This window comes from Panthera tigris, chromosome B1, assembly GCF_018350195.1.
Source record: "Panthera tigris isolate Pti1 chromosome B1, P.tigris_Pti1_mat1.1, whole genome shotgun sequence".
In the NCBI taxonomy this organism is placed as follows: Eukaryota; Metazoa; Chordata; class Mammalia; order Carnivora; family Felidae; genus Panthera; species Panthera tigris.
In genome coordinates, this window is record NC_056663.1 from 51,847,294 (window position 1) to 51,865,702 (window position 18,409).

The 18,409-nt window shown below is 49.6% G+C and overlaps 1 protein-coding gene across 1 annotated transcript in view; it reads right to left on the minus strand.

The window, feature by feature from the left end:
- The window catches only part of LOC102967572 (XK-related protein 6), a 51,064-nt gene that overhangs the window by 16,879 nt on the left and 15,776 nt on the right, over positions 1 to 18,409 (minus strand). Inside the window, exon 3 of the mRNA XM_042984742.1 lies at positions 8,300 to 8,496. Coding sequence (XP_042840676.1) covers positions 8,300 to 8,483 — 184 coding nt within the window. The 5' untranslated portion in view covers positions 8,484 to 8,496. The remainder of the gene's footprint in view (positions 1 to 8,299; positions 8,497 to 18,409) is intronic.

Sequence of the window (18,409 nt, forward strand, 5' to 3'; positions counted from 1 at the left end):
CCATATGAATAGGACTGGAGAGAGACCAGAATGCATTTTTTTCAAATAAGTAAAAAGAAACCTACCAGGAAGAGGGACATGGAAATTTCCCATTGTGGGAGGAGGTGAGAGGGCTGTTTAAGCCATCTGACAGCTAAGAAGCAGCCTCTGGGCTTTCCCCTCACCTGAGAGCCCGAACCAGGTGGCTTGGTCCCTCACAAGGAAGGGAAAGCTGACCAGGGAGATTGATGCTGGAGAAGTTTCCTCTGGGATGCATTTCGTCCTCAGTCAGGAAAGGAGGAAGTGTTTGGGGAACTAGCAGCTGCAGACAAAGGCACAGACAGTTTAGCTCAAAAGGAGCAGAGAAACGGGAATGAACACTTGCCTTTGTGAATCTCTGGGATGCGGTCAGGGCTCTTGCTAGAAAAAGAAATAAATGAGAAGCTAAAGTACAAGTCACTAGACGGGCTTTGATGTAAGAGAAGCCAGCAGGGAAGTTAAGAAAGAAGACTATTATGGAGGTTAACACCAAAGAGACAGAAAGAAAAGGCCCTAATTGGATCTTAGAACTCAGCATTTGTTTAAAACAAAACCAGTGTCTAAAGACAGGGTTTAGTATATATTTTCTCATACTTCCTTGTCTTAGTAAAGATGCTTGTTTTTATATAACTCTGGGCCGGGATATCATGGTTATTGATGGTTAGGTGCGGGGTGGGAAGAACTACCTGAGTGAGGCTTGGTATTTGAACTACATCCTATAGATGCCATGCTACCATCTCAACCATAGGCCCAGTGTGGCAAGAAAAGGAGACTTTTTTGGGAGGCTTCCTTGCTGAGTGACCTCAGGCAGCTTACTTACCTCTCTGTGCTTCGGCTTTCCATATGTTAAACAAGGATGGTGGGTTAGATGGCCTAGTCAACCTCTTCAGTTCTAAAGATTCCATTGCTCTAAATCCCTTTGGAAACTGAAGTCGTGAGATTCAAGTCTTTTCACACCAGACATACCTTTATGTGTACCCTCTGCCAGCATTTGCCTGACCTCCACTCACAGGGGTCTTGGAAGCCCTGCAAGGTTTTGCGTGGTGGATTGTCACCTGTGAGAACAAGTCAACTCTGCTTTGATCCTCTCTGAGAGAAGCCGTTGCCCTCAGGAGAAGCGCACCCCCTGTGTGTGCCCCCCGAGCAGGACTGTTCTGCACTGTGCCAGCTAGCTCTGTTCTGTGGTCAGAGGTGGCTCCACCTTCAAGTTCCAGCCCTAGCTTAAGCCCTTGTGGCTATCTTGAGCCTCTGGTCCCATCCAGGAACTTCCAGTCTTGCCCCCTAGCCGAATTAGAGAGTTGAGGGGGACACACATAGCTCAAAGGGTATCTGGAGGTGCCTGGGATTTTCTCTAAGGGTTCCCAGATGGATTTAAGAAGACAGAGGAACATGCACCATACAGACATGGGGGGCACTGGGTTTTAATAGTAAATCTCTCTCTAATTGGGTATGCCACCCATTTGTGTCTGGCCAAGCTCTCCTGGTCTCCAGGGTCAGAATAGAAACTAACCTCAAAGAAAGGCCAGTGTATCTTTCTCGCTAATAGGTGTCTGGGGAGCTGTGAAGGTCTTGGGTCTTGGACCCATTCCCTCACCCCTTGGTCGGGCCAAGCTTAGCTCCATAGTGAGACAGCAAGTCTTTGCCCTGCATGCCTAGTAGAGAAGGCGTACGCAAAATGCTCTGGAAGGTTGAGAACATTTTCAAAATGCCAACCTCTGAGCAGAGATTTCGGGGGCAAGAAGCAGAAGCATCATCTTCTGCCCTTGTCAGTATAATTGCATCTAAGATACATAAACACACACGTGCACATGCACACACACATACACGCTGGAGCTGATTGGTCTGCAGTGCATATCAGCCCGTGCTCCCTCCCTGTATCGGTAACCGCTTCCCCAAGAACCCATGTAAGTCTGTCTCTTTAAGACTCAGACACAGCCATCCTTGCTAAGGACACAGGCATTAGAGCCCAACCACCTAGGTAAAGATCCAGCTCTATTGTTTACAAGCCTTGTGGCTGCCTCGTGCTGTTACTTAAAGTCTCTGGACCTCAGTTTCATCACTTATAAAATGGGAGCAATCAAAAGTATCCACTCATTGGACTGCCATGGGAGTTTAATGGGTTAACCCATGTAAACCTCTTAAACTAGCCTGTGGCACACAGTGGAGCTCCCCAAAAGTCTTAACCAGCATTACTAGCATCATCCTCTTCACTACCCTACCACAGCGCCCCCCCCGCAACCAGCTTGATGCAATATACCCTATGCTCTAGGTGCCCAGGACCACTCGCTCCATATCTACGTTTTGCTCTCCCAGGTGTCCATTTCTTGGCGCCTATGGTTCCCCTGTCCATAAGAGCCCCCAAACTTCTCTTTCAGGCAAGCTCCTGTGCATCCATCGAGATCCAGACCAAAGTTACCTCCTCTCTCATGCCCCCAGAAACAGCAATATATCCCTCCTCTGTATATGCACCTATCACAGAATTTGAAATGTGCTGCACCAGACCATAAACTCCTGAAGGGTAGGTGTGTTTGCAAGCCCATTGCCAACACGGCGCCTGGCCTGTGGCAGGTACCTGACAAAGAGTGCTGGTGTGATGCCGGGAAAAAGTGGTCAGCAGAGCCCTACTTATAGGATAACTCCTCCGTGCGTGCTTAACCAAAAAAGGCAGGCTCAGGTGCTATGTGGGTGCAAGGGGCTCACCCCTGACCCCTGCCAATGTTTACATGGAAGGATCAGAAAAACCCAGAAGTAAGGAAAAGTGATAGAGCTGCTAATTCTTGATCCAGTCCCCCAAACCTGTTCCCCTATAAGGTCTCTTCCATCTCTACATATCCAGTGAGAAATCACCACCTCTTCCGTCTATCACTGCCTACACCAGTTCTACTAAGTCTTATTGGTTTGATCTCCAGAACAGCCCTCAAATTCGTGCACTTGGTATCATTTCCCAAATGCTCTCTACCCCATAATTTCATCCCTGGATCTCTTAGCTCAGCTCTTGCTTCCTCCCTGAACAGCAGAAAAGGAGATCTTCTTTAAATCCAGGTCCAATCCTACAGCTTTCCTATGTAACCCTTCCCAGTATACTTGGTATCAGCCCAAACTGCTTGTGGGGCCCTGCAGACCCTGCTTGATCAGGCCTCTGACTTCTCCATCCTCCCCTGATATCACTTTCCTCCCCCTGCCCCACCAACCTCAGCTATGCTGGGTCCTTCACTTGCTGGAACAAGCCAGGCTTTTCCTACTCAGGGCTCTTTCCGCTGCCTGGGAGGTTATTTCTGTTCTTCCCACAGGTGGCTCCTTCTCTTTGCTTATACTCAGCCTAAACATCAGCTCCCTGGAGAGGCTTTCCCTAACACTCCTGCCCAAAGTAAGCTCTCTCCACCCCTCACCACATTATCTGTGGTCTCAGCACCAGGTTTGTTTGCTTCAAAGCACCTAACATGTGTCATCGGCCCCATTGTTTTTGTTCTGTCTGCTCAGAAAAATAAGACTTTCGTGAGGAGAGGGTCTGTGTCGGTTCTGTTCCCTGCTGCCCCTCAGCACATAGTATCGCAGTTGACCTGACGCATTTTTGTGGAACAGTGGATCATATCAAGTGCCCACCACATGGCAAGCAAGGTGCTGTAGGAGTGTATGCGCAGCTCATTAGACCTTTACGACACCCCCAAAGGTAGCTTCTATTCACATTTTACAGAGCAAGAGGCCCAGGTAGGAAATGAATTTGCCCCAGGCCATAAAGGCAGTAAGTGGTGGATGGTGGTATTGACACTCTGTCTCACTTTTCCTGCCCCGCCAACTGCTTTCCAAACCTGGCCCTACCTAGAATACTGGCAAAGCTTTCAGCAGACACTACAATGTCACCACCAATGTAGATGACATATCAGAATAAGCTTTGTTTTTATCTTTACTCAAACTTTCAAAACATCAGATTTAAGGAAACCCTGCTGAGATGCTCAAGTGACTTCAGCATAATATTTGTATGATTGTTTATTATTACCATATTTTTCACTTGAATGTGGTCTTCTGGGGAAATTGGATACAATCCATCTTGCAGGCTGAATACCACAGGGTTAGCCCAACAATAAGTGAGGGCCACAAGGTGGAGAGATGGGAAAGGTTGGGAAAGGTTGGCATTTGGCAAGATCAGTGGAGAACTCGCATATTAAAGTGATAGTGGTGGGGCACCTGGGTGACTCAGTTGGTTAAGCGTCTGACTCTTGGTTTCAGCTCAGGTCATGATCTCATGGTTCATGAGTTCAAGCCTTGCATTAGGCTCCGTGCTGACAGCGTGGAGCCTGCCTGGGATTCTCTTTCTCCCTCTTTCTCTTCCCTTCCCCGACTCTCTCTGTCTCTCTCTCTTCTCAAAATACAATAAAATAAACATTAAAAAAATAAAGTGGCAGTGGCAGCGGTCTTCCTAACCATTTACTAGTATTAACAGTGTAAATGGACAGCTATGTCATCAAAGCCCACAAAGAAAGGCCAATTAGCCATGGATCCCACCAGTATAGCTTGTAGTCCAATTCAGGAAGTGTATCTACAATAAAAGTTCTCCCACCACCAACAAAATGGCCAGGTGTTGTACCTGGCATGATATTGGTCATGTCATCAAATGCTCATAACAACTTTTTGTGGTAGGTACTAATATTATCCCCATTTAAGAAACAGGAAAGCTCAGGAACAGAAAGGCTCAGTAACTCTCCACAGATCAAACAGCTATCAGATATCAGCATGGGAGTCACCCACATCTTTCTATGCTGCCATGCTCTAAGCAGTCACATGGCTGGAAGATTCCATGTCACCATGTCCCTCCCAGGGTAACAGACTTTCTTTAATGTGTGTACATTTCATACAGCTTTTTATGGGAAAAAAGAAGGAAGGCATCTATTTCCAAACAAAATGGTCCAGTGATGAGCAGATGTTCTACAAGTTAAGTAAGAGGGAAATGCCAAGACCCCTGCAGTCTGTGCTCAGTGAGGGCAGGTTTCCTTCCTTCCCATTAATCCAACTAATGCTACAGACCCCATCCTTGTCTTGGGAAATCACATTCCAACAGCAAAGATTGCCACTGACCTTTGTTTAGCCCAGCAGTTCCCAAATGTATTTAACCACGAAAGCTTGTTTGGAGAAACACCTATTCCACATACCAAACAAATGTGGGGGAATGCTTTCCTGACCTCTGAGTGAGCTGCTCACTCTAAAAGAGGGGTGTGTGGGAGAAAAAGCCAGGGACAGCTTCCCTAGGGCAAAAGCCCCACAGCAGCCTGATCCTCGTCACTCCAGCTCCTCTCCCAGGGTGCCTGCTTATGGCAGCACAACTAAGCAGCCCCTTGGCCTTCACGGACTTGGCCCCATGGGACTCCCACATCAAGAGGGCTCTTAGGGAGCAACATCTACTTCCCCTTGAGTTTCTTCTCCAGGGATTTCACATTCAGCTTCTCTGTGTTTATAATATGAGCAGCTATCATAGAAAGGGCAGTCTCAGCAAGGAGGCTGGGACAGGGATGACCCACAGAGCCAAAAGGGGTGGGGTGGAAATCTCCCTAGGATCTCGCCCACGCCACTCACCACCAGGCTCTGGAAATGACAAACACACACCCTTAGGTGCCCTTGGAGCTTGACAGTTTACAAAATGATCTACATGCATTACATTATTGCATCCTCCCTAAATATTAGGTAGTGCTGTCACCTCCTTCATTACACCAAACAGAAAAGGAGGCCTTGATAAGGTGAAGGGCAAGGTCCAAAATCATACCAGGGTATAAGTGGTGACCAGGATCTTGGTCTGGGATGAATGTCCTATCAGGAACTCACCCCCTACATCACCCTGCCACCTGTCCCATCTATTTGCGGTGCCTGGATGTGGCGAAGGGTGCAAGAAGGATAACTTTGCTTCCCTGGTGATTCTGGGGGTTGGGAGGAGATCTGAACAACTGAAACAGCAAAGAACGGTTTAGATTGGGGTCTCGGCAACAGAGTTGGAAAAAGGAGGAATCGGATGGGAGAGAAAGAGGCCTTCCCCAGTCCCCCAGCAAATCTGTCCCCTGGAGCATGTTGCCCTGATCTGGGGAGGTACAGCCCATGGAAGGAGGGCAGTCTGGGTATGGGGGCTCCAGAGAGCAGGCAGGGTCACTGTGCCTATCACTGGGCACCTCAGCCCATCATCAGGGTCCCATGAGGACTCCCTCAAGACTTGCAGAGCAAGGCTGTGCACATCAGACCCTGCGACACTGGTGTTCTTCCAGAATCAACCCCCGAGTGGTTCTCTTGGTCTTGAAACAAATGGTGCTCTCTAAATGATGCACTTTTCTCCAAGGTTCAGAGAAGCAGGGGCTCCCGGGGCCTCGGCGTGGGCAGTCACACCAGATCATTGCCTAAGCAGATGGCCTGGCTCCGCGGGCACCCTGAAGACAAGGTCTCCATGTTTCCTAGTTTTTTCCGATGCCAGTGGCAGTGTATGTGCTTATGAATGGGAGTCTATCCAAAAGAGAAGGGACAGGCCAGACGGACTACCAGCCCTGCCTCCCTCACCATGGCTTCCTGCTCAGTGTCAAGATGCCCCAGTGGAGCTAGATGTCTATTTAGCTCCTTCCAGCTCTTCTCCAGGACAGGTCACTGAAAACTCCACTGGACCCTGGCTCCAAACAGCTGATGCCCAGGGGCTGGGTGGTGCCTCCTGCTAACAGTGGGCACTGCCCACCAAAGTTTCCCACATTCCCCTTTCTCCTTGTCTCCGTGAGGGATTCACAAGACTGCAGCCGGTGCTCTGTGGGACAGAGGGATCTGCCCTGAGGCCTCTTTCCCTTGGGGGCACTTCCAGCTGGGGTTATGCTGATTTGGGGTGGGTAGGAGGATTCATCAGGGAGCCAAGCTCCCATAGGGTTGGGGTGTCTGTTGGCAGTGCAGTTGGGCTCAGAACTAGGTGCTTGGGCTCTAAATGTCAGGAATGAGTTCACGAGCTGAACAACTCAATGTTCTCTGGCTGGCCTTGGAAGATTAAACTCCTTTTCCGCACAAGTGACCAGGGAACTGGACATTGCCAAGGACTGGCCAGTCTGGAAAAAGTCAGGAGGCAAAGCTGTTTCACGAAGGCCAGAGCTTGGCTGCTCTTGACAGACCACAAGGTGTAAGGCGGGAGGGTGTGGAGTCAGGAACCTCTGGGCTGAGTCTTCTCAGCAACATTTCTGCTTGAATATTCCTAGTGTCAGGAAACTCACTACCTGCTGAAACACTCTTTCCACCACTGAACAGCTCCTGCTGTTTGAAATATCTGCCACATGTTGCATCAGTAACACTCTCCCTATAGCTCCCTCCATCCCTTTAGGATGGCCATTCATTCCCCTTCAAATGTTGGGATTCTTGCATCCCAAGTCTTCCTCAAACTAGACATTTCCAGTGTCCCCCACATGATGGGATCTTCAGCCCCTCCTCATCCTAGACCTACTGGAGCTCCAGTCTCCCTGAAACATGCTCTGAGACACAGCCATGCTGCTTGCAGTCTGTCTGACCATCGGTGACCTGGTGTTGCCTTGGCCAACAAAGTCTAACCTCAGAAGGGCTTCTCAGGCAACCAGGACATGCCTAGAGACTTCCCACTGCTGCAGATATCAGTGCTATCCCACTGGGCTCTGGGGGCTTCTGGGGCTCCTTGGAGACCATCTGGGGCCACAGGGGACATGAAGGAGGTGGGTGGGGTGCGCCTGGCTCTGGATCCCCATCCCTATCCAACTAAAGTAGAGCTATTTGAGCATGTTTTAAAATGGGGCTGCTACATAAACTTTGATTTCAAGCAGTAGCACCACAACTTACAAATGTCTAAAATCGCTGGTGTTGCCTATTGTGATTTAGTCTTAGGCCGACTCCCCTATCCTGTGTATGTGCAAACACTTCGGCTCAGGCCAGCACCAAAGAAAAGGAGGCACTCCTCCCAGATTGGGAGACACAGAGCCCTCTGTTCTGCTGCTCCCAGGGACATTTGGGCCCCTGGCTCTGCTCTGTTCATGAGAACATAAGGTCTTGAGCAGGTAGGGCAGCTGGCACATGGGTGTATGGGGAACATCTGTGCCACTCATGTGCTTTTGGTGTGGGCTGGGTCAGCATCACATGGGGGCCTGGGCAAGGTGGAGACTCGGGGATCAGGATGGGCAATGCCCACAGGATGTGCCAGGCACTGAGTGTGCAGGTGGCAGTCACCAAGTGGTCCCCAGACAGAGGGCAGAGCCCTGTCCCAGCCCAGGTCATTCCCCCAGCCTTCCGTGGGGGGTGGGTGTGGGACACTCACAGGGCAGCGTCTCGGCGCTGTTCTTCTGGATCATTATGCAGAGCTGTAGCACCAGTTGGGGGGCGCTCTCCAGGAAGGTCTCAAGGAGGCGCAACATGTTGACGTCTGCATATTCATACATCATAGCCCAGTAGAAGCGTCGCTGGTGTTCCTTCCGCCGCTGGCTCTGAATCCCCAGGTACATGGTGCGGATATACCTGCCGAGAGAACAGGACAGAACACACAGAGCGTGGGTGGGAGCAGGGAATGCGGAAGGGTCATGCCATTCCCCAAAACCAAGGCTTGCCTGTGCCGATGTCCCCTCCTTTGCTGTGAAGTTTTCCAAGTGCTTGGACCAGGGTTTTTTCCAGACCACAGACAAGGTGCTAAGGCTTTGGAGTGAAGGGATTGGGAGTGGAGGGGGACAGGCCAGGGAAGGGGTCGTAAACAAGTTCTCCCCTTCCTGGTCTTGGTTTGCTCATCAAAAAAAAAAAAAAAAAAAATGAGAATGAAAGAGTGGGACCAGATGATCTCCCGGGGCCAGCCAGTGAAGCATCATAGGTGAGCTCAGAGGACGCATGACCTTTCTCACGTTCAAAACCCCAGGGGGAACATTCCAGCAGATATTCACCTCTTCTGCACAGCCCTGCACCCTCTCTGGGTGAGGAAGGGAAGGGAGTTAGGATTTGCGAGGCTCCTACGAAGTACCACTGGCTGGCTGGCCGCATGGTTCCAGGGTCCCAGGTGACCCGCAGGTGTAATTCCTATGTAAGACACATGGGGAACCACTGCACCACACCTGTACAGGCTGCATAGCTGGATGGTGAACCGAATGGGAGCTGGCCCCAGACTGCCGGACACCAAAGTTTGAGCTCTACACTAGGGAGCCACGGAAGCTGCAATGGAGCCTTTGTCCAGGGGTGACACAGGACACAGTCATTCTGACCCTGCACTGACCCTGCTCCATCAGCAAAGAAAGTGGGTGTAGGGGGAGGGCATGGGCTCTGGATTCAAATGCGGACTCTGTCATTTGTTAATTGTGGGATCTTGGACTAATTACTCCAACTCTGTGTCCTTGTTACCCTTCTCTAACATGGGGAAAAGAATCATAGCATCACAGGGCTGGCGGGGAGATCAAGGAGATAATGTGTGTGGTGGACATGCATCCTGCATCCCCCGTGCCTCACTTATACCTGAACTTTAGGAAGCTGTCTTTAAACCACAGTCAAGGGGCGGATTAAAGATACATGTAAGTCATCCAGCGGTCTCTGAGGCTGAGCCCGGGCCAGAGAGGCCAGTAGGGCCAGGGCAAGAGTGAGGTTCAGGAAGCACGGTTTTGCAGGCCCAGTTAAGATCAAGAACATGAACCATAAACCAAGGGCCACGGCCAACAGACAGAAGCACATGTGTGACCTTGATTGTTCCCTGGGAATGCATATCACTGTGCCCTTTAAAACACTAGCCTGCATCATAGGGGTCGAGAGAGCATGGTTGACACAATCCATAGTCCCTGTTGTCTTCAAGCACTGTCAGGTGCCTACTTGGGGCTACCAGGCAGTCCCTTCTCTCTGCCCCCATCACCACCCCCAGCCTGGTCTCTGCCATCACCCCTCTTGCCTGAATTGAAGCAGAAGCCCCCTAACTGGTCTCCTGGGGTCCACTCTTGCCCCAGAACAACCCTTTCTTCACACGGCAGCCAAGGTGCTTTTTGAAAATCATAAGTGCAATCAGTCATCCCCAAGCTTCTTCCAACTCTCCCACGGCTTCCCATAATGCTTAGAATGCTTAGATCCAAATGCCTTGCATGGCTCATGGGGTCCTGCCTGCCCCTCCAGCCCCACCTCCCACTCACTCTCCACTCCTTTCTTGTGTCTTTTCTGTCTCTCCTGGAGCATGGGAGCTTGTGTTTTGTTCACACCATTGCCTCAGTGCCTATGGATATAGAAGGAAGACTGTCCTGTAGAAGGACTCCTGTCCTGCAAGGCTGAGGTGTCCTGGTGGGACAACACTGTCACAGTACTGTGAAGGTAGTCCATGCCCACATGTGCAGCAAATTCATGAAGAGCTTCATAAAGCCAGTCACTAAGAGGGGCTCTGAATTTCCCCGGAGCAATGGGAGGAGCGGGGCATTCAAGATCTTGTATCGATGTTACAGAAGCTCACATTTTAGAAGCAAAGATGCAAAAGCATGCATTTATAAAATAGTTTAAAGTGATGCTCCTCTCTGATTCCAAAATGGTGGGTCTCCCTCCTGAGCATTAACCATGTACTGGACTCCTCAATGAACAAAGGCTCCAGGGTCCCCTAGACTGTGCATTGGGACACAAAGCAGCCCCACTGAACCATTGGTGTGACCTACAACAAACACACTAGCAACAAGGAGCACCCATCCCACACCAGATGAGTAATACTATGTCTGCCTCTCTAGATTCCTAAGAGCCTTTGGGTGATGGTATCTCTGAAGAGACCCACCCTGGGAAGCTGGGATGGACACCTTACTTCCCTCCAGATGCGCTCCCCACAGTGAGCAGAGCAACAGTCCTGCTGAAGACTAAAGCAGGAAAGCCTGGAGGTGAGGACTCAAAGGCAGGAAGGCGCTGGGGTGGGGCCGGTGTGAGAAGGGCAGGTGCAGAAGGCCGGCCATCTGCTGGAGTCCCTGCCATGCCTCATGGGGCAGGTCTGGTTATTGTCATTTAACTCATGGGAAAAACTGAGGCTCGAGTGAAGTAAAGCATCAAATTCTGGTTCTGTTACAGATTCTGGCACTTACTATCTGTGGTATGGCCCAAAATCAAGGGATGAGGCAGGAGGCTTGGAAAAGGGCAGGGACATTGTTGTAAAGCTACGGGGTCACTGAGAGAGAGAAAAAGAGACAGAGAGTGAGACAGGGAGACACACACACACACACACACACACACACACAGAGACAGACAGAGGCACAGAGACACAGAGCCAGACAGAGAGACACAGAGAGATACAGAGACAGAAAAGCACATACACACAGAGAAGAAATACAGAAAGAGAGAAAGAGAGAGAGAGATGTGAGAGGGAACACAAAGAGAGAGAGAGAGGAAGGAGAGGAAAGCAGTGTCACAATTTTGGGCCTGAAGGAGAAGACCAACTTCAAGAAGTCATGGCAAAGATATATTTGGGCAGGGGAGGGTTTGCTGTAAAGAGATATGATCACAAGTAGTCTGGGAGGGGTTGAGAAGCAAGGGTGGAGGAAAGGGTCAAATTGGTCAGATCTGATGGTGGCCTGGGAAGGCAGAGCAGTGGAGGACAAAGGTGCGCTGGCTGAGGTCAGGGCTGTGAGTCTAGAAACTCCACACAGCACCCAGAATGACCATGTGCCTAGTGAAGCCTTGGTGCCTTGGGTCTCACAGGTCAGATGTGGCCTCCATGACCCAAATCTGAGCTCTACCCACATGTGGCAGCTGTAACACACAATCCATAGGCCACAGACTCTCACAGGGAGTCTCTCACAGGGACCAGATCACAAATTTATACTCTCTAGGGGTACACTCAGACCACAGACTCTGCTTCTCCCAGCCTCACGAGGTGGAGGAATGATTATGTGGCAGAGCCAAGCCTACGCGTTCAAGTCCCAGGGCAGGGTCACGTCAACACTCAGATTCACCTAGCTCTGTCCTGCTAGGGCAAAAGGAGCACTTGATGTGTGCCCCCAACTCCATTTTCCCCAAGCCACAGGCCCCTGTGCCCCATCATTCCCATGGAAATGGAACGCAATGAGCCCAGGACATGCTGACTCAGCTATAATATCTGCCAGAGAAAGCAGCCTTGAATTTTCTTCTGTGAGAACATCGCAAGGGATGGGAAGAAACAAAGGTGGGAGTGGGCAAAACCAGAGCCTCTCCCACTATGTTGATGAGCAAACAGATGCTGGCAGCCCAGAGTGCACCAGGATCAAGTCCAAAACCAAATCTGGAAATCATGCCTCCTGAGACACCAGCTCACACAGCCTCAACCCCCTGTAATGGGAGCTGCGTCACGGAATCCAGTTCAGGATTTCCCAATCAAGTGCCTTCTTTCACACCTTCTGGCTCCTGGACCCTTCTCCTCTGTCCTTGAGTCTCTGGGCCCCCGAGAGGCAACTGAGGGTACTTGTAAAATCCAGAGGGGGTCTAGGTGACCTCTGGGGCCATCCAAGTAGCTGCCTCTGCTAAGGCTCCAGCCCCTGTGCGAAGACAGCTTTGGCCTGTGGCCACAAGGTGGCGCCATACCCTAAGCGACGGGGGAAACGCTGCTCCGCGAGGTGATCTCATTCCCAGCAGGCAGCCTCCTAAAGCCTGCACCCTTCCATGCAGTAGCATTGGGGTGCAGGTGGCGCAGGCGAGGCCCAGAGCAGGGCCAGATGTGCCAAATCCCCACAAGGAGGGCTGCTGCTCCTCCAAACCCTCATCCCCGCCACCCCCCGCCCCCAACTTGCCTGGCAGATTCCAAAAGCTCACCATCCCCTGGACACTAGCTCAGGATAGAAGACATCCAAGTCTCTTCCCGGATTTGTTTCCACATCTGATGGCACCTGTCATGCCATCTCTCTCCCAAGAACATCAGATCATGAAATGCTTGGGTCTAAAAGCAGGGAGGAAGTGTGTCATGATAGAGCGAGGGCTCATAAAGCTGGGCGGATTTGGTCTACAGTCTGAAGGACCTGCATGGCCTTGGGCAAGTCCGTCCCAAGGCGGAGCTTGTGCCATTCACCACCGCAGAGGGCAGACGAGGACCTCAAGCTTCCGCCAACGTTTTCACAACTTTATCCTTTCTTAACCGAGTGGCTTCAGAGAAACTGAAGTGTGCCCTAGCATCTTCATAAATAATAATACCTGATGTGTGTGTGACACATGTGCTGGGCACTGTACTGAGCATTTTGTACCTATGAATTTATTTAATTCGTTTAATCCTCACAACAACCTTATGAGGTAGATGCAGTATGAGCCTCATTTTGCAGACAGCAAACTGCAGCAGTGAGGTTCTGTTCTGCAGTTTGCCCAGCTGGGTAAGTGGTCGAGCAGGGCGTCAAGCGGGCAGTCTGGCTCCAGGACCAGTGCTCTTAGCTCCCACCCACGTGCTGATCAGGGACAGACCGTCTGCCTCTTTCCTTCTGAACTTAGTCCAACTCATTCCCCTCACTACGGTGGAAAAGCAAACCACCTGGGCTCTCTTCCAGTTCTTTCACTGGCTGTGTTACCTTGGGGAGAACATCTCCTAACCTCTTTGGGCCTCAGTTTCCACATCTTTCAAATGCCTGGGCTAGAGTAGGATCTCAGGATATGTTGAGTAAATAAATGCAGGCAAACATGCCCCCTCGGGGAGTCGCAGAAGCCTCAAATGTGTGTGAGACTACCTGGGAGACCAGATGGCCCAGAGGGCAGCTATTCCTGCCTCCTGAGGTGCTCCCCTCCTGTCTTTCCTTCAGCACACGCTGGTTATCCCAGCTCTGTCTCTTCCTCTTACTTTGTAAACCATGGAATTGTTCAAAGCTCCACATATCTGCCTCCAGAAGAACTTTCTAGTTCTCTGAGCATATTCTCACCTTTTCACCAGCCCTTTGAGGGAAGATACTTTGTTACCCTCTCTTTCCCATCTGGCACATCTGAGTCTCAGAGAGGTGGGGTGATTCCCCCCCAGGCACACAGCCAGTCATAGTTCAGGCAGATCGAAGATGGTCTTACCCAAACTATGTTGCCTCACTAGGAGTTAGCTATAGCTCTGCCTAAAACTGGCTAGGATGAGAAATAAGTGACTTCTACAAGAGGCAGGAGGCTGAACAGGTTTGCTGTCTGGGCCTACAGTCACATGCTGCTTCTGGTGACATTCTCAGAAACCGTATTTTCAAAGAACAATCCACCCTCGAAGCCCCAAATGATTTTGTGGGGCCTGCAACTTGACAATCCCTTTTAAGAAAAATAAAGCCTACCAAACATTTAGGGTAGAAATAGCACCCATTCTACCCTTTTTTTCCCAAAAAAATCAAGAGGAAAGAACACTTTCTCATTCATTTTATGAGGTCAGCATTACTCTGATATCAAAACCAGACAAACACTGTATAACCAAATAAAACTACAGACAATACCTTTCATAAACACAAATGCAAAAATCCTCAACAAAATATTAGCAAATCAATTCCAGTAATATATAGTAAGAATGATACACTATAGCCAATTGGGTTTATCTTGAGAAAGTAAGGCTGCTTCTATATGCAAAAATCAATCCCTGTAATCAAAGATATTAATAATACAAAACACGCATTAATTAATTAATTAATACAGATAAAAGGCATTTGACAAAATTCAGCATCGATTCATGATTTTTAAACAAAGAAGAAATGCTCAACGATCTAGAAATAAAAGAGAACTTCCTTAACCTGATAGATGAAGGACACCTACAAAAACCCACACTTAATGTCACACTCAATAATAAAAGTTGAATTCTTTCCTCTTAAGATCAGGAGCAAGGCAGTGATGTCTACTCTTATCACTTCTACTCTGCATCATACTAGAAGTCCCAGTCAGTGCAATAAGTCAAGAAAAAGAAATAAAGTATATACAGATTGCAAAGAAGGAAGTCAAGTTGTCCCCATTTGAAAATGACACAATTGTCTAGATTGCAAACCCCAAGGAATATACAAAAAAGTTCACAGAACTAATTAGGAAGTTTAGCAAAGTCTCATGATACAAGGTCAGCATATAGAAATTCAGTATATTTCTATGGACTACTAATTAACAATTGGAAATCAAAATTTGAAATTTAAAAAATATATACCACTTAAGGGCACCTGGGTGGCTCAGTTGGTTGAGCATCTGACTATTGATTTCAGCTCATGCCATGATCCCAGGGTTATGGGATCGATCCTTGAGTTGGGCTTTGCAACTGGGCATGGAGCCTGCTTAAGACTCTCTTTCAGATCTCTCCCTCTGCTCCTCCCCTACTCACACACTCTCTCTCTTGAAAAAAAAAAGTGGTAGGGGCGCCTGGGTGGCTCAGTTGGTTGAGTGACTGACTTCGGCTCAGGTCATGATCTCACAGTTTGTGAGTTCGAGCCCCGCGTCAGGCTCTGTGCTGACAGCTCGGAACCTGGAGCCTGCTTCCGATTCTGGGTCTCCCTCTCTCTCTGCCCCTCCCCCTCTCATGCTCTGTCTCTCTCTGTCTCAGAAATAAATAAACATAAAAAAAATTTTAAAAAAGAAAAAAAATGGTATATGAATATATAGATATAATATATATCACTTAAATTGGCTCCAAAAATTGAAATACTTAGGAATAAGCCTAATAAAATATGCAAGGTTTGTATACTGAAGCTACAACACTAATAAAAAAAAGTCAAAGAAAATCTAAGTGATAGAGAGATATACACCATGTTCATGGGTTGAAAGACTCAATATAGTGATGACACAATGACAATTTTCTTCAAATTAATGTATAGATTTAACATGATTTCAATACAGATTCCAGCAGGGATTTTTTGCAGATATAGACAAGCAGATTCTAAAATTGATATGGAAAGGCAAAGGAACCAGAAGAGCCAACACAATTGGGGGGCAGGGGAGAATAAATTTAAAGAGCTCACAGTGCCGGATTTTGGAACTCACTATAACACTACAGTAATTAAGACAGGGTGTTGTTGGCAAGGACAGAGAAATGGATCAATGGGGCAGACAAAAGTCCAGAAACAGACTCATACATATGTGGGCAACTGATGTTTGTTTGAAGGTGCAAAGATAATTTAATGAAGAGAAGTAGTCTTTTCAACAAATGATGTGGGCACAATTAATCTTTCCCATGCAAACAACTAACTTAAAATGTATCAGAGATTGAAATGTAAAACTAGAAAACTTTCAAGAGAAAATCTTTGTGACCTTGCATTAGCAAAGAGCTCTTACAGAGGGCAGCAAAAACATGATCCATAAAAGAAAACAATCGATGCATTGGATTTCACCAAAATTAAAAGTGTTTGCTCTGTGAATGACATAAGGAGAATAAAAACACAAGCTATGGAATGGGAGAAAATATTTGCAAGTCACATATCTGATGAAGACGAGGGAGAACTTGTCTCCAGAATATGTGCAGAACTCTCAGAATTGCCTACTCACGAGAAGGAGGGTAGGAAGAACTCAAGCAAAGGAGATACAAGAAGGCTTCCTGCCTCACCTTCCCTGGGCTTGGCCCTGAGCACCTGGCCACTGAGGACAAGTCTCTGCTGATGGACCCCTGGGTAGGAGGAGAAATGGCCGGGGGTGAGGGGGCATGGACTCACCCCCCAGGGGCTGCCCTGAGCCTGGGTAGGGGCTAAGTGTGTAGAAGCTATAAGGATTTAAGGCAGAGCTTGCCCCACAGGCCTCCCCCAGATGCCCTGGGGACAAATGAGCTGCTGAGGGAGCTGCTGGGGGGAGGCCAGGGGCCTTACCATCTACTTAGGTAGTGGACCCAGGCAGGGCGGTGTTAGCACGCCCAGCTCTCACAACTCACCTAGCACCTGGCTTCTTCAGGAACCCAATTCTGTGGGATCTTACATTCCACCCAGGGAGTGATGGTCACCTCAGATGGTGCCTCGGGCCTCCATCTGGCCTTGGTCCCTGAAACTTCCCTTAGGAAGGTAAAGAAAGACCCTTATAAGACAAGGGTGGCATACTGAAGCAGGAAGTACAAACGGGTCTTGTGGACACATGGACAGGGCTCCAACTGCACGTACTAAACCCCTAGGCCTGCCTTCCTCCTCTGTTTGCAAGTCTCCAGGCTCAGGGCCAGCTGGTGTCACTGTGATAAGGCTCTTCCTTCAAGGCTCATATGCGAGTCAGGGAAGGGCTGTGACCCCAGGAAGCCACTAGAAATCTGCTGGGCATATGCCAGGTGGAGGCTACAGCAGACCCTGCATTTCACCTACAACACACAGGTGTAGGGGGAGGCCAGGTGGGGAGAGCTGGCCAGGTTCTACCGGGCAGGGTTGGAGAGTGGCGGTGAGTTTCGACCGTCTTGCCTCACAGGCATCTGCAGACGCAGTCTGGTGGCAGAGCTGAAACAAAAGCACACAACACAGCTCCTGCCCTCCCCATGGGGCTCCCAGGGGCTAAGCGGCCACTGGTGTGCCACCTCAAGGAGAGCATCTTGGTTGACAGCAGTAACACTGCTTGTACCCCGAACGTACAAGACTTATACACAGAGACCATAATATTTTCCCCAGCCATGAGCTGATGAACCTATCCCCAGCCAGCAAATCCCCACTTTCCCTAGCTGGGGGGCGCCCAGGCTCCCTGATCCTCTCCAACCAAGCCACGGGAAGGGCAGCTTCTTCCCTTCAGCCAGCACATGGGCTGTCCTCCTGGGCCCTGCACCAGCATGCAATTGGCTCAGTACAAATGACATGCCAAGGCTGAGGTCGTGCGAGGACACAGCCCTGGGCCTGGCTGCCAAGCTGCCAGGAGGCCACAGGGCTAGGCCACCAGACCAGGCTCCTCAGACACCAAGGGGGGGGGGCATGGTAAAGGCTCAGTGGCTCCAGCAGGGAGGCAGACCTCAATGGGGAAGAGCCCAAGGAGGGGGCCATTCCTCTTTGCCTTCATGATACCAGGGGCCCCTCTCTCCAGGCCCTGTTCTCTTTCTACCCTCTCCTGTGTCTGCCCTCCCTGCCTAAAGCCTCCCCCCACCAGCTGGACAGTATCCTGCCTTTCTGGCCCTTCTTACCTCACTCCTCTCCCTAAACACCCCTCCACTCACCCTTGCTCCCCCAAACATAGCCTCAGCCCTTCACTGCAAAAGGCTGTTAATTGCTCTGTAAGTCCCAAACTGCAGAATTGTCTGCAGGGTTGGTACATGGAGGCAGCAACAGAGGATAGTATAACAACAACACAAAAAGTCAGAGGAACTGTAATAGCCACTCACTCAACGTGCCTCAGGCCTGAGATGCTACCTGCATCATCCCATTTAACCACACCCCCTCCCCAACTACGTGAGGCAGGCATTATTACCCGCCTCTGGAGATGGGGAAGCTGAGTATGGAACTTGCTGGTGTCACCAGCCAGGGTCTGCTGCCCCTGTGTGTGCCCTCAGAGCCTGTGAACCTTTCTTTGTACAGTGACCATGCAGCTGCTGGGTATGTGTGGGAGTGGTAGTTAA